General features: G+C 41.3%; 1 protein-coding gene across 1 annotated transcript in view; it reads right to left on the minus strand.

Moving 5' to 3' along the window:
* The window catches only part of LOC120435153 (NACHT, LRR and PYD domains-containing protein 3-like), a 36,024-nt gene extending 22,184 nt beyond the window's left edge, over positions 1–13,840 (minus strand). The window contains exons 1-3 of the mRNA XM_039604167.1: positions 13,827–13,840; positions 13,384–13,462; positions 12,994–13,222 (exon numbers count right to left, since the gene is read on the minus strand). Coding sequence (XP_039460101.1) covers positions 12,994–13,222; positions 13,384–13,462; positions 13,827–13,840 — 322 coding nt within the window. The remainder of the gene's footprint in view (positions 1–12,993; positions 13,223–13,383; positions 13,463–13,826) is intronic.
* Positions 13,841–14,618: the final 778 nt, after the last annotated feature.

A 14,618-nucleotide genomic window follows, 5' to 3' on the forward strand; every position in this document is an offset into this window, starting at 1 on the left:
CCATTTTTGGGAGCATTTCAAGTTGCTATACATCAATACACCCATTATTGCCTAAATTTTAATAACATGTATGCATTAAGTGCATAGCAATTAGATAAATTGCAAAAAAGTGCAATAAACTACAAAACAATTTGAAAATCGTTTTTGTTTTTTTAACATATATTTCTAGTTAGAGAAATTTCAGAAGCTTATCCCTCAAAACTGTAAATACAAAAAAGTTGCACAAAATAGTTTCTCACGACAGGAAATTTATTTTGAGTGTCTTCATAGTTTTATTTTTGAAAGACAACAATTTTTATACACTGAAGAAAAAACAAAAATAAATATTATAATGCAAATTTGCAAAAAAACAGCATATGCATCAAAATAAACTATTTCCAGCAGTGCAAATTGAGTTCTAAGCATCCCAGAAATGATACAGAAAGTCATAAAGTCAAACTTTTAAAAACACCAGCATAGGCTCATAAGGCCCTGAAGGTAAAAAACTACATTTCCGCAAAAATGACGTCACATCCGTTTTTGGGCAGGTCATGGCGGACATGCGATAGTTCACACTGATGTCTATTCCAATGTAGGAAGTATTACGAGCAGCTGATCGGATCGGCAAAGCATGTTTCTGGAATATTATGTTTTTGTTGCTGGAAGTGGTTTTTATGCAATTTTTGCAAAGCTATATGTGAAAGGAAACCGTGACCTAGGACAAGCTGATGGCATAAGATGTAAGTATAACTCCTCCGGTTTCATATGGAAAAAAAATTATTGTGCTAGCTTACCTGGTTGGAGTTCTACCGGGATTTAAAAATAGTTACGCAAAACGGAGCGTGCCCGCTCCGACCGGCTTTAAAAGGTTAAGCGATAAGAGCAAGTAATCTGATGTCCTGTAATCATTATGAAGCTATAATTTGAAATACAATAAAAGATACAGTAAAACAAACAAGTTTTTGTACAAAGTATCGGTATCCGATCAGTATCGTCGATACCACCCTGAATTTTTCTTGGTATCAGATCAGAAAGGAAATCAGTGGTATCGCACATCACTAACACTTACATGTTTTTTTTAGGCTCACAGTTTTTGTTTTTGGAAGGACTGTTTTTTTTAGTGCTGCTGCTTTTCACTTTCAATTTGCTGGAACTGTTTTGGCATCTTGGGGTGCCCTTGAGGGGTGGGGCTTCAGACCCGCATATATTTACATAAATTATACAGGCTGTCGCAAGTGCTGAACAGTGTTGGTCAAGTTACTTGAAAAAAGTAATCAGTAACTAATTACTGATTACTTGCCCCCAAAAGTAATCCCATTACTTTACTCATTACTAATTTTCAAAAGTAATTAATTACTTAGTTACTTTTTAAAAACATGATTTACAACCTGAATAGGTCATAAATCAATAGATCTTTTAAAATCAAAGACTCAGCGGTCCTGCTGCTCTATTTTCACCTGTAAATCAGGGGTGGGGCAAGCGGAGGTTTGCCCTGGTGCAGGTGTGCCGCAGCGGTCAGTGGGAGGATCTGCGAGTTTGTCTGTGAATTTCCCATTCCGTGGTAGCGTACTGTCGGTGCTTGCTCGGAAGTTAAAGGGGGGGGGGTTGCTGTAAAAAGAAGCTTTCTTCCCACACAGTGAACAGCGGATGCTAATGTCTTTGTCACTTTTTACAGAATCAAACCCAAAGTAAGGTCAGTACTTCCACGCTTTAAATGCTGCACGCTCATACTCTCTCCCGCAATCGATATATTATCCATTGTTGATCTGCACACAGCTGTTGCCACGAACGTCGCACTCGCTTACGTCATTGTCATGAGACATTCTCTCAAAGAAATCACGGTTTTAGTAACGCAGTAACGCGGTGTGCTTACGGGAAAGTAACAGTAATCTAATTAATTTTTTTGCAATAGCAATCCCTTACATTACTCGTTACTTGAAAAACAGTAATTGGATTACAGTAACGCGTTACTGCCCATCTCTGGTGCTGAACAAGCTGCCATCTTTCGCTCTTTACCCGGCTAAAAATATGCAACAGCTGCTTCAAGTTCAGGTGGACCCTCCAAACTGCAGGCAAGTAATCATTTTCTGTCATGTTTCTTTGCTAATCCGCACGACTGGACATAAATTTAGTTTTTTTAGTTACATCTGGTGAAGTTGTGGTAAAATGCTAACATTTGCCATAGCAAGCCAGCCAGCAGCTAATATTTGTTAAATTTTGCTATGTCCCTGTCTCTTTGGGACTTAGAGGCCAGTGTTGTAGCAGTGGCACAAGATCTCATTATTAATTATTTTGATTTTTCTCTGGTCCCCTCCCCAATTAGACCAGCTTTGACATGTTTAGTCGCATGTTCTCCTTAAATTGCTGGCTTTCTGAATGGTGTCCAAAAAACAATTTGGGTTTCATAGATGATTGGGAAACTTTCTGGAGCAAACTTGGTCTTGTTAGGAGAGATGGCATCCATCCCACTTTGGATGGAGCAGCTCTCATTTCTAGAAATATGGATAAATTTATTAACCCCCCAAAATATGACTATCCAGAGTTGGGACCAGGAAGCAGAGTTGCAGTCTTACACGCCTCTCTGCAGCTTCTCTCTTCCCATTGCCCCCCAAAACCCCATCTCTATAGAGACTGTGTCAGCTCCCAAAAGGACAAAATAAAAAAAAATCCCATAAAATCCATCAAAATCATGAAAATTCACAAAGAAAGAACAATACAGTATCTACCCACATAGCAAAATTGCTATGGTCTGGATCTGGCCCACACAATGTGCTTACACATGGCCCACATACCGTAAAGAATGACGGCCCTTTGGTGGCCCAGGTCAGGTTTGCCAGAGGTGGCCCACACATGGGCCAGTACATGGCCAGTTGCAGACACACTGCTGGCCCTGTGCCGGCCCTGAACAGTTTCATCTCTGGCTCAGAACAGTTCAGCTCTGGCCCCAGATGTCAGCCTAATGTGTACCTTAATTAAGCCATGTAATAACAACATGTGCATAATAGTGAATGGACTGATTCTTGTATAGCATTTTTCAACTCTCCCAGATTACTCAAAATGCGCTATACCAGCGGTCCCCAACCCCCGGGCCTCGGACCGGTACCGGTCCGTGAGTCGTTTGGTACCGGGCCGCGAGAGTTGAGGCTCAGGTGTGAAATGTATGGTTTTCAGGGTTTTTATTGGTTTTCAGCGTTATTTTGTTATCGTTTTTATCGTTAACTCGGTTTCCCTGGGTCTTTTCACGTGTGTTATGAATAAATCTTCTTTTTTTCGGTACCGGTACTAGTTTTATTTTGTTGTATTTATCCGCGACACCTTAAAGGCCGGTCCGTGAAAATATTGTCAGGCATAAACCGGTCCGTGGCGCAAAAAAGGTTGGGGACCGCTGCGCTATACAACATGCCACATTCACCCAACCACACACTTTTACTTAACTGAGTGCTTCCTAACTACATTCATACTCAGGACATGCAGACTGCAGGAGCCAGGAATCGAACTACTAACCTTCCGATCAATAGGTGACCTGCTCTACCACCTGAGCTACAGCCACCCACTGGCAAAGATAAGTAAACCCTCACTAAGTTTTAAAGTGTACACTCAAAAACCTGTCAAACCTGCATTTGAGACATTGGCTACCATAAGAGTATAGTATTGCAACATGGCATTTGGGTCTTCTAACTAAAATAGGAAAATAGGAACATAAATAGTGCATCATTGTCAGACCTGGCCCACATCTGGTTGACATACACCCTGCCATAACACCGGTCAGTCAGAAGTGCCAGCTTGATGCCGGATCCCGGCCAGAGCTGTTTTCTATGGGACTGGGCCACATAAACCAAACCACAATCAGGCCAGATATGGCATGCCATCGCATAAACAGTGGCGTCATTGCCAGACCTGGCGCACATCTAGTTGACATACACTCTGCCATGACACCAATCAGTCAGAAGTGCCAGCTTGATGCCGGATCCCGGCCAGAGCTGTTTTCTATGGGACTGGGCAACATAAACCAAACCACAATCGGGCCAGATGTGGCATGCCATCACATAGAGAGTGTCATCTATGCCAGGCCTGGCCCATATCTGCATGACATATGTCTTATCATGCCAGAAGTCAGCCAGCAGTGCCGGCTTGATACCAGATTCGGGCCAGACCTGCTTGCTATGTGGGTACATCTGCACCAAAGAGTAAAACAATGAAATGTGGATTATTAAAAATTAGGCCTCTGTCTTCCAAGTCTCTGTTAGTACATGACTTAATAATTGATCAACAAATGAATTTACTCTGCCTTAAAGAAACCTGGTTGCAGCCAGATGATTATGTTAGTTTAAATGAATAAACACACCCGAACCACTCGAACTACTAGAAACCTTGAAGCACAGGCCAACGGGGCAATGTGGCAGCAATTTTCCACTCTAGCCTATCAATCAACCAAAGACCCAGATAGACTTTTAATTCATTTGAAAGCCTGATGGTTAGCCTTGACCACCCAGATTTAAAACTCAAAGAACAGTCTTATTTGTTATCATCTATCGTCCACCTAGGCATTAAACAGAGTTTCTGTCTGATTTCTCAGACTTTTTATGCTAAAAATGACAGCCTCAACACAGCATTTGATCTATTATTAGACTCAATTGGCACTTTTGCTGTCACATTTTATTTGTAGTGTGAATAACCAGACAAAAAAATCAGATTTGATCCAAAAATCGGAATTGAGCATTAAGACCTGCTGTGTGAACATAGCCTCAGAAACATAAAGTACAGTACTTCAGAGTCACACTGACAGCAAAGATGGTAAGATGTAAATTTGGTAAGCTGAACACATTCTGTACCGTACAGGAGACAGCATGAGATTGATTGACATTGGCCTTTAGCCAATCAGGACACAGAATGCTCTGTTTAACCCCCCAAAATATAAATAAATAAATAAATAAATAAAAAAAATAAAATTAAATAAAATTAAAAAAAAACAGCATGCAAAATTGCACAAAAATTTTTTGCAAAAAGTGACCCAGTGTTATAGTAAGGGACATGCATTGTCTGAAATGGGTTTTGTCATGTTACTTTTGCACTGTTATTTTCCGGCACATGTTGTTATTACATGGCTTGTATAAGGTACACATTAAGCTGACATCTGGGCATATTGTGTGGGCGGGATATAGGCCATACCAATTTTGCTATGTGGGCACAGGCCTTCAAGTTAGCAGTAGTTAAACCGTTACTTAAAAAGCCATCTCTAGATCCAGCCGTCTTAGCTAATTCAGCTAATTCAGTCAGGTTTCAGAGCTCATCACAGCACAGAAACAGCTTTAGTGAAGGCTACAAATGATCTTCTTATGGCCTATGACAGTGGACTCATCTCTGTTCTGTGCCTGTCGTGCTAGACCTCAGTGCAGCGTTCGATACTGTTGGCCATAATATCCTATTAGAGTAATTAGAGCATGCCATAGGTATTACAGGTACTGCACTGTAGTGGTTTGTATCAAATCTATCTAATGGACTGTAATTTGTTCATGTAAATGGAGAGTCCTCTTCACACACTAAGGTCAATTATGGAGTTCCACAGGGTTCAGTGCTAGGACCATTTCTGTTTACATTATACATGCTTCCCTTAAGCAGTATCATCAGAAGACATAGCATACATTTTCACTGCTATGCAGATGACACCCAATTTTACCTGTCCATGAAGCCAGATAACACACAAATTGCAGGAATGTCTTAAAGACATAAGACCCGGATGGCCTCTAACTTCCATCCATCTATCCATCCATCCATCTTCTTCCGCTTATCCGGGGTGGATTGCGGGGGCAACAACCCAAGCAGAGAAGCCCAGACCTCCCTCTCCCCAGCCACCTCCTCCAGCTTGTCCGGGGTAACACCAAGGCGTTCCCAGGCCAGCCGATGGATATAGTCTCTCCAGTGTGTCCTGGGTCTGCCCCGGGCCTCCTCCCAATGGGACATGCCCGGAACACCTCACACCCAGGAGGCATTCTTGTCAGATGCCCGAACCACCTCAACTGGCTCCTTTCGATGTGAAGGAGAAGTGGCTCTACTCTGAGCCCCTGACAGGTGGCCGAACTTTTCACCCTATCTCTTATGAGAGGCCAGCTACCCTTTGGAGGAAGCCCATTTCCGCCGCTTGTATCCGCGATCTCGTTCTTTCGGTCACCACCCACAGCTCGTGACCATAGGGTGAGGGTAGGGACGTAGATTGACCAGTAAATTGAGAGCTTGGCTTTTACACTCAGCTCTCTCTTCATCAGAAAAGACCGGTACCGCGTCCACATCACTGCAGGCTCAGCACCACTCCGTCTGTCGATCTCCTTCTCCCGTCACTCGTGAACAACCGTTCCAAGGCGAGCTGGATGCCACCACCCGATGAAGCCAACAGGACCGCATCATCCGCGAAAAGCAGAGATGAGATCCTGAGACCACCAAAGTGAAAGCCTTCTGCCATTTGCCTACACCTAGAAATCCTGTCCATAAAAATTATCAATAGAATTGGTGACAAAGGGCAGCCCTGGCCGAGCCCATCACCCACCAGGAACGAGTCTGACTTACTGCCGACTATGCGGATGAAGCTCCTGCAACGGTTGTATAGGGACTGAATGGCCCATAGCAATGGGCCAGACACCCCATACTCTCAGAGCACCCCCCACATGACCCCCTGAGGGACACGGTTGAATGCCTTCTCCAAGTCCACATAACACATATAGACTGTTTGGGCAAACTCCCAAGAACCATCAAGTATCCTTGAGAGGATGATGAGCTGATCTAGTGTTCCACGACCAGGATGAAAACCGCATTGTTCCTCCTGTATCTGAGGTCGACTAAAGGATGAACTCTCCTCTCCAGCACCCTGGGATAGACTTTCTCAGGGAGGCTGAGGAGTGTGATTCCCCTGTAGCTGGAACACAACCGTCACGGTTCTGGGTTGGTTCGACCCAGCATTTTGAGTTCTTGTGTTTTGGTTTATTTTTGAATGATCGTTTTGTTTCTCTGGTGCTTTGCTGATGGTGATTATTATTATTATTATTTATCTATTATTCGGTGATTCTGGTTTAGGCTTTTGTTCTCAGGTTTTGTGTTCTCATGTTTTGTGTGGGTTTACAGTGGCTTGCAAAAGTATTCGGCCCCCTTGAACTTTCCCACATTTTGTCACATTACAGCCACAAACATGAATCAGTTTTATTGGAATTCCACGTGAAAGACCAATACAAAGTGGTGTACACGTGAGAAGTGGAACGAAAATCATACATGATTCCAAACATTTTTTACAAGTGAATAACTGAAAAGTGGGGTTCTAACTCTCTAACATTCTGATTCTTAATTCAGATAAAACTGAGGTTATTGTACTCGGCTCTGAAAATCTTAGAAATATGGTATCTAACCACATTCCTACTGTTGATGGGATTACCTTGGCCTCCCGCAACACTGTGAGAAAGCTTGGAGTAATTTTTTACCAGAATATGTCCTTCAGTGCACAAATTAACCAAATATGTAGGACTGTTTTCTTCCTTTTGAGCAATATCTCTAAAATTAGAAACATTGTGTCTCAGATTGAAAAACTAGTTCATGCTTTTATTACTTCTAGGCTGAACTACTGTAATTCATTATTATCAGGATGTCCTCAAAAACTCCCTGAAAAGCCTTCAGTTAATCCAAAATGCTGCAGCAAGAGTACTGATAAGGACTAAAAAGAGAGAGCAGTGCGAGAGCACTTCCCTCTCGCACTGTAGGCTTTCTTGTTGTTCCTAGAGTATTTAAAAGTAGAATGGGAGGGAGAGCCTTCAGTTATCAGGCTCCTGTTCTGTGGAACCAGCTTCCAGTTTGGATTTGAGAGACAGACACTATCTCTACTTTTATGATTAGGCATAAAACTTCCCTTTTTGCTAAAGCATATAGTTAGGGCTGGACCAGGTGACCCTGAATCCCCCTTTAGCTATGCTGCAATAGTTGTAGGCTGCCGGGGATTCCCATGATGCATTGGGTTTTTCTTTTCCAGTCACCTTTCTCACTCACTATGTGTTAATAGACCTCTCTGCATCGAATCATATCTGTTATTAATCTCTGTCTCTCTTCCACAGCATGTCTTTCTCCTGTCTTCCTTCCCTCACCCCAACCGGTTGCAGCAGATGGCCCTGCCCCTCCCTGAGCCTGGTGTTGCCGGAGGTTTCTTCCTGTTGAAAGGGAGTTTTTCCTTCCAACTGTTGCCAAAGTGCTTGCTCATAGCCCCATAGCAAAATTGGTAGGGCCCAGATCTGGCCCACCAAAAGCTCTGCTCAGACAGTAAATGGACTGACTCTTATGTAGCGCTTTTCTACTCTCACAAATTACTCAAATTGCTCTAGACAACATGCCACATTCACCTACTTTCTATAAACTGAGTACTTCTCAACTACATTCATACTCAGGACATGCAGACTGGAGAAGCCAGGGATCAAACCACTAACCTTCCAATCAGTAGGTGACCTGCTCTACCACCTGAGCTACAGCTACCCAGTGGTAAACGTGAGGAAACCCTAACGAGGTATGGGATAAAGTGTACACTCACAAACCTGTCAAACCTGCATTTGAAACGTTGGCTACCACAGCAGTATAGCTTTGCGACATAGCATTTGGGTCTTCTAAATAAAATAGGAACATAAATAGCGCCATCATTGCCAGACCTGGCCCACATCTCATCGACATACACCCTGCCATGACACCATTCAGTCAGAAGTGCCAGCTTGATGCCGGATCCGGACCAGACCTGTTTTCTATGAGCCTGGGTCACATAAACCAAAGCACAATCGGGCCAGATTTGGCATGCCATCACATAAACAGTGCCATCTACGCCAGGTCTGTTGATTTTCCCCTCTCTAAAGCAATGACTTTAGAAAAGATGTGTAAATTGTTCTTTTCATTTAATAATTATAATCAACAGTTACATTCACCCTGGGGGAAAACTGGTGAGGGAGACCATCAGGACCAAGCTGAGTTTTCTTGGTCCAACATTTTGGAGAAACTTCTTCCGTTTCTTTCATCACAGCTGTCCTGTGCCAGATGTTCTGTTGACCATCATCTAGGATCGACCTGTCTTGACTTACATTGCACGGTAACCAATCAGATATTCGACGAGTTGCAATCCCACCTCCTAGCTTTGATGGGTGAGGCTGACATGATAAAATGAATTCATGATGAGAGCCGCTGGAGTCAAGACTGCCAAAATGAATTTAAAAAATGTGTCATTAATCAATTAAAATGGGAAATAAATAAATAATTAAATGTGTCAATAATAATTTTATTAAATGTGTCATAAATATTTATTTAATTAATTAATTTCAATTTTAATTAATTATTGACACATTTAATTAATTGTTTAATGGTGTATTTAATTAAATTATTTTGTCACCATCGACCATCGACCCCCGCTCTCAACAGAGCAATCGAAGTTACATTGCCCAGCCTCGCCCCCCTTAGTTCCTCCTTACCACCTTCATGCTCTGTCTCCGCAGTCTGATGTGTGATGTGTGGAGGGTCCGGGCTGCGAGGATTATGACAGTGGTGACTTTTCCCAGGAGAAGCTGGGACCCTGTTTACTAGAAGGTTTTAAAATTTCTGTACTTTTAGGTGACAGAAGGAGACGTGGCCTGGTCAAAACACAGAGAGCTGCACTCTAAAAGATCTTTAAATATAGTAAACATACCTTGTGTGCCACAGACTGCTCCCAAACACGAGGGGGCAAATAATACCTCTAAAACACTTAAGTTGGCTTTATTAAACGTTAGATCTTTAGCTGGGAAAACATTTTTAATTAATGATTTAATCACCGAGCACAGCCTTGACTTTATGTTTTTAACTGAAACTTGGTTGGACCAAAGTAACAGTGGAGCTGTTCTCATCGAGTCGACCCCTCCTAACTACAGTTTTATCAGTGAGGCCAGGGTGAGCAGGAGAGGAGGAGGGGTGGCTGTCTTATTTAATGAATCATTTCAATGTAAGCATCTATCTCCTGGAAGTTTTCAGTCTTTTGAATATGTGGCTTTACAGCTGAAGGCCCCATCCAAAGTTGTGTTTCTTAATGTTTACAAGCCTCCCAAACACTGCACAGACTTTTTTAATGACCTCAGTGAACTGCTGTCTGTGATCTGTGTTGATTTCGACTGTGTAATTATTGTTGGGGATTTTAACATCCATGTGGACAACCCTCAGGAAAAAGGGACTAAAGACCTGAGTAACACTCTGGGCAACTTTGGGCTGAGTCAGCATGTAACAGAGGCCACACATAATAGAGGACACACTCTTGACCTACTGATCTCCAAGGGCCTGAGCATTTCAAAGGTTACTGTGTCTGATGTGGGCCTGTCTGATCATTACTGTGTTTTCTTTGAAAGTAAAATCTCAGCCCACACAAATATATCAACAGCAGTGATCACAAAACGGTGTATAACTGAATACAGTAGTGAGATCTTTAACCAGGTCTTCCCATTAACACCTGACCTGTCCAGAGGTTCAGTCAATGAGCTCGTCACTAGCTCCAATGGTAAAATGTTAAATGTAATGGACACTATTGCTCCCATTAAGGTGAAGGTTATCTCTGGAAGGAAGAAGTCTCCATGGAGAAACTCCACACTGGTGAAAAATGAAAAAAGAGAGTGTAGGAAAGCTGAGCGCAGATGGAGAAAAACAAACCTCCAGGTTCATTATGACATCTATAAAGAGAAACTTCACAATTATAATTTACAACTGAGGAGTGCAAGAAGGTCCTACTTCTCTGACATCATCACTAAAAACAGTCATAACGCTCGGGTCTTATTTTCTACAGTTGACAGGCTAACAAACCCTCCTGTGTCAGTGGCAGCTGAACTTCATTCGACCATGGCCTGCAATGACTTTGCCAAATTCTTCACAGAAAAAATCCAAAAGATTAGACAAGCAATTAGTACATCAACAGCAGATTCAGGATACATACTGTGTCCACCGAAAAACTGTTTAAACACCATCAAACAGTTTCACCCTATTAACAGCAAAGACCTGGAGGACATCTTAGGTCAACTGAACTCCTCCTCTTGCTGTTTAGATGTCCTGCCAACAAGTTTTTTCAAAAAGGTCTCAAAGACTTTGGAGTCAGACCTGTTACAGATCGTCAACTTTTCTTTAATGTCAGGTGTGTTTCCAGAACCACTAAAAACTGCTGTAATTAAACCTATACTGAAAAAGGACAATCTTGACGAAACACAAATGAACAACTACAGGCCGATCTCAAATCTCCCATTTTTAAGTAAGATCATTGAAAAAGCAGTTTCTCAACAGCTCAATTACTTCTTAAAACAGAATTACTGCTATGATGCCTTCCAGTCAGGTTTTAGACAGAACCACAGCACTGAAACCGCTCTGACCAAAGTGTTTAATGACATATGTCTGAACACAGACAGTGGAACAATGTCAGTCTTAGTTTTACTGGATCTCAGTGCAGCATTTGATACAGTTGACCACAACATATTACTCAAACGACTGGAGAACTGGGCAGGTCGTTCAGGAACTGTACTAAACTGGTTCAAAACATACTTAGAAAACAGGAAATACTTTGTATCAATAGGTAACTTCACATCTGAGCAGACAAGTATCACATGTGGAGTTCCCAAGGTTCCATCTTGGGACCCCTTCTGTTCAACATTTACATGCTCCCACTGGCACAGATTATAAAGAACAACAAAATAAACTATCATAGCTACATGAAGACACACAAATATATATCACAATGTCACCAGGAGACCGAGGCCCTGTACAGGCTCTTGGTAAATGCATTGAGGAAATTAATGACTGGTTGTGCCACAACTTTCTCCAGCTAAACAAAAACAAAACTGAAGTATTAGTCTTTGGTGCCAAAGAAAAACGATTACAGGTCACCAGAGAACTTCAATCTATACACCTAAAAACCACAAACCAGGCGAGAAATTTGGGTGTAGTGATGGATGCAGACTTAAACTTAGAAAAACACATTAAGACAATAACAAAATCAGCTTACTATCACCTCAAGAATATTTCAAGGATAAAAGATCTGATGTCTCAACAGGACCTGGAAAAACTAGTCCATGCATTCATCTTTAGTAGGCTTGATTACTGTAACAGCATCTTTACAGGTCTACCTAAAAAAATCAGTCGGACAACTACAGCTCATTCAGAACTCTGCTGCTCGAGTCCTCACTAAGACCAAAAAAGTGGACCACATCAGTCCAGCTCTGAGGTCTTTACACCGGCTGCCTGTCCGTCAGAGGATAGACTTTAAAGTTCTGATGCTGGTCTATAAAGCTCTGAATGGTTTAGGACCGAAATACATCAGTGACCTTCTGACCCAGTATGAACCTTCCAGATCCCTCAGGTCATCTGGATCCGGTTTTTTATCAGTTCCCAGAGTCAGAACCAGACATGGAGAAGCTGCATTCAGCTTTTATGCTCCTTATATCTGGAACAAACTCCCAGAAATCCTCAGATCAGCTGAAACACTCAGTTTATTTAAATCCAGGTTGAAGACCCACCTGTTCTCAGCTGCATTTGAATAAAGCACCAAATCCACACTTTTAAGCTTAAATTTCAAAACTTAAATTTTAACTACTGATTTTATCTGCTGTTCTGATTTTATGTACTGTTTTTTTAATCAATTTTAAATCATGCTTTTTATTTGTTTTTGTTTTTAATGTCTCTGTAAAGCACTTTGAATCACCTTGTTGTTGAATTGTGCTATATAAATAAACTTGCCTTGCCTTGCCTTCACTTGCAATGCAATATTTTTCAGTACATTTATTTCAGAATCAGTGTTAATATTTTGTGTTTCATTATTATTTTTAAATGCCAATATTTTCTTCAGTTTTTTCTTAAACTGGCATCATTTTAACCCCATGGAGCGCATGTCAATTTCTCCTGCCACAAAGTTAGTATTTTAGTATGAACATAAATACTTATTTCTCCATCTCTTCACACATAAATATTTCATCTTTATAGCATATTACATGTTCAGAGAAATACTCTTACTGCTCTGCAGAAACTCAGCCAGCTCCACCAGCTTCATTCTTCTCAGGAAGTTCACTGTGATCTTGACAAATGACTCTGTGCTGTCCCACCTCTGTTCCTCATCTTCACCCTGCATTAACTCCTCATCGTCTCTCTGACTCTCTAAGCATTCTGGGTAATCTGGACTCAGAACCTTCTGGATCTTCTTCAGCTCGTTCTTCACAAAAGTGATGATGTTGTCCTCCAGCAGCTGGAACAGAATATTTATGAATGAGCCAATCAGACTGAAATCATGGAGCCAAACATCAGATCCATGTTGGACACACTGACAATCCACTGGTCTACAAAGAGCAGCATGGAGATGACTGTGAACAGAATAGATGTAACAGTAGTTGTTGTGCATGTACAGACCATAAATATGGAGTCCAGCTGTGTTTGATGCTGCTGGGCAGACTGACCACTGGGAAGCTCTGAGCTCTGCTGGTCCACTCTGTGGAAAAACCATGAATAATTACTTGAAACACTGAGTAAAGTAACCCTTGAATTGCCATTTAATAATATATTAAAGCTGCAATGATTCAAGTAATTTGAATACCTGCTTTATAAAAAAATCCTGAACAAATTTGTGCATCAATACTACATTTAAACTCTAGAATTCAGTCAAACATGTCAATTACATTTGCAGGTAAAAATGGACCCACAAAAAGATGTGTTTAGGAGCAGCATGTGAATAAAAAATTTGACACCATTAAGTGTGTGTATGGTGTTGCATGTCTATTCCAGGGATTATGGTTAGCACATATGTCATGTGGGAGTTGTATAATAAATAGCAGGAAATATATTGACCTCGTTACCGGTCTGGCTGCATGGTGAGTTGGTCAAAAACTGAAATACACATTGAAATACAAATGCTTAATAGAAAATGTTTGGAAAATTGCTAATTGATTGCTTCCAAGGCTGTGACGTTGTAGGCAGGAAGTGGAATCAAATGCTGTACTCAAACACAAAAAGGTAAACTTAGAATGGCTGCTTTATTTACTGGGAAAGCTCCTCCTTAAACATGAACTCACACAAAACAAAACAAAACCCTGAGTTAGAAACTAAGAACAAAAACACTGGGAAACTAGAAGTGCAGAACTAAGATGGAAATCAGAAACAGAGGGAACATGGAAACAAGAGTGACTAGATGTGGAACACGGGGAAGGCAAAGTAACAGAAACCTAAATCCTAGAAACTAAGAATATAACACAAGCAGAAAACAATAAAGAGAACAAAAACCACGAATAACAATAATCTAAGAATATAATTCAGCCAAGAAACACAAAACACTGTCACAGACCCAGTACTGTGACAACTGCTTTTTTAAGAGTGAGTCAGCAACACAGTACTCCCTACTTCATCCTCAGAGTGGCTTAATTAAATGTGAATTTGAGTGACTGAAACACTGAAAAATAATATGGTGTATGTATTCAAAACCTTCATGAAAAGCAACAATGAAAACATTTATGTCACAATCACAACTTTGTTAAAGCTTACTTGGAAGTATAATAATACAGTGGATCTCTGGACTTATATCTTCTGTTGCTCACATGGCTGGAATCTGTTTCACAAAAATCCTGGTGAAGAGGAGACAACCAGGGATCATT

This window comes from Oreochromis aureus, linkage group 3, assembly GCF_013358895.1.
Source record: "Oreochromis aureus strain Israel breed Guangdong linkage group 3, ZZ_aureus, whole genome shotgun sequence".
In the NCBI taxonomy this organism is placed as follows: Eukaryota; Metazoa; Chordata; class Actinopteri; order Cichliformes; family Cichlidae; genus Oreochromis; species Oreochromis aureus.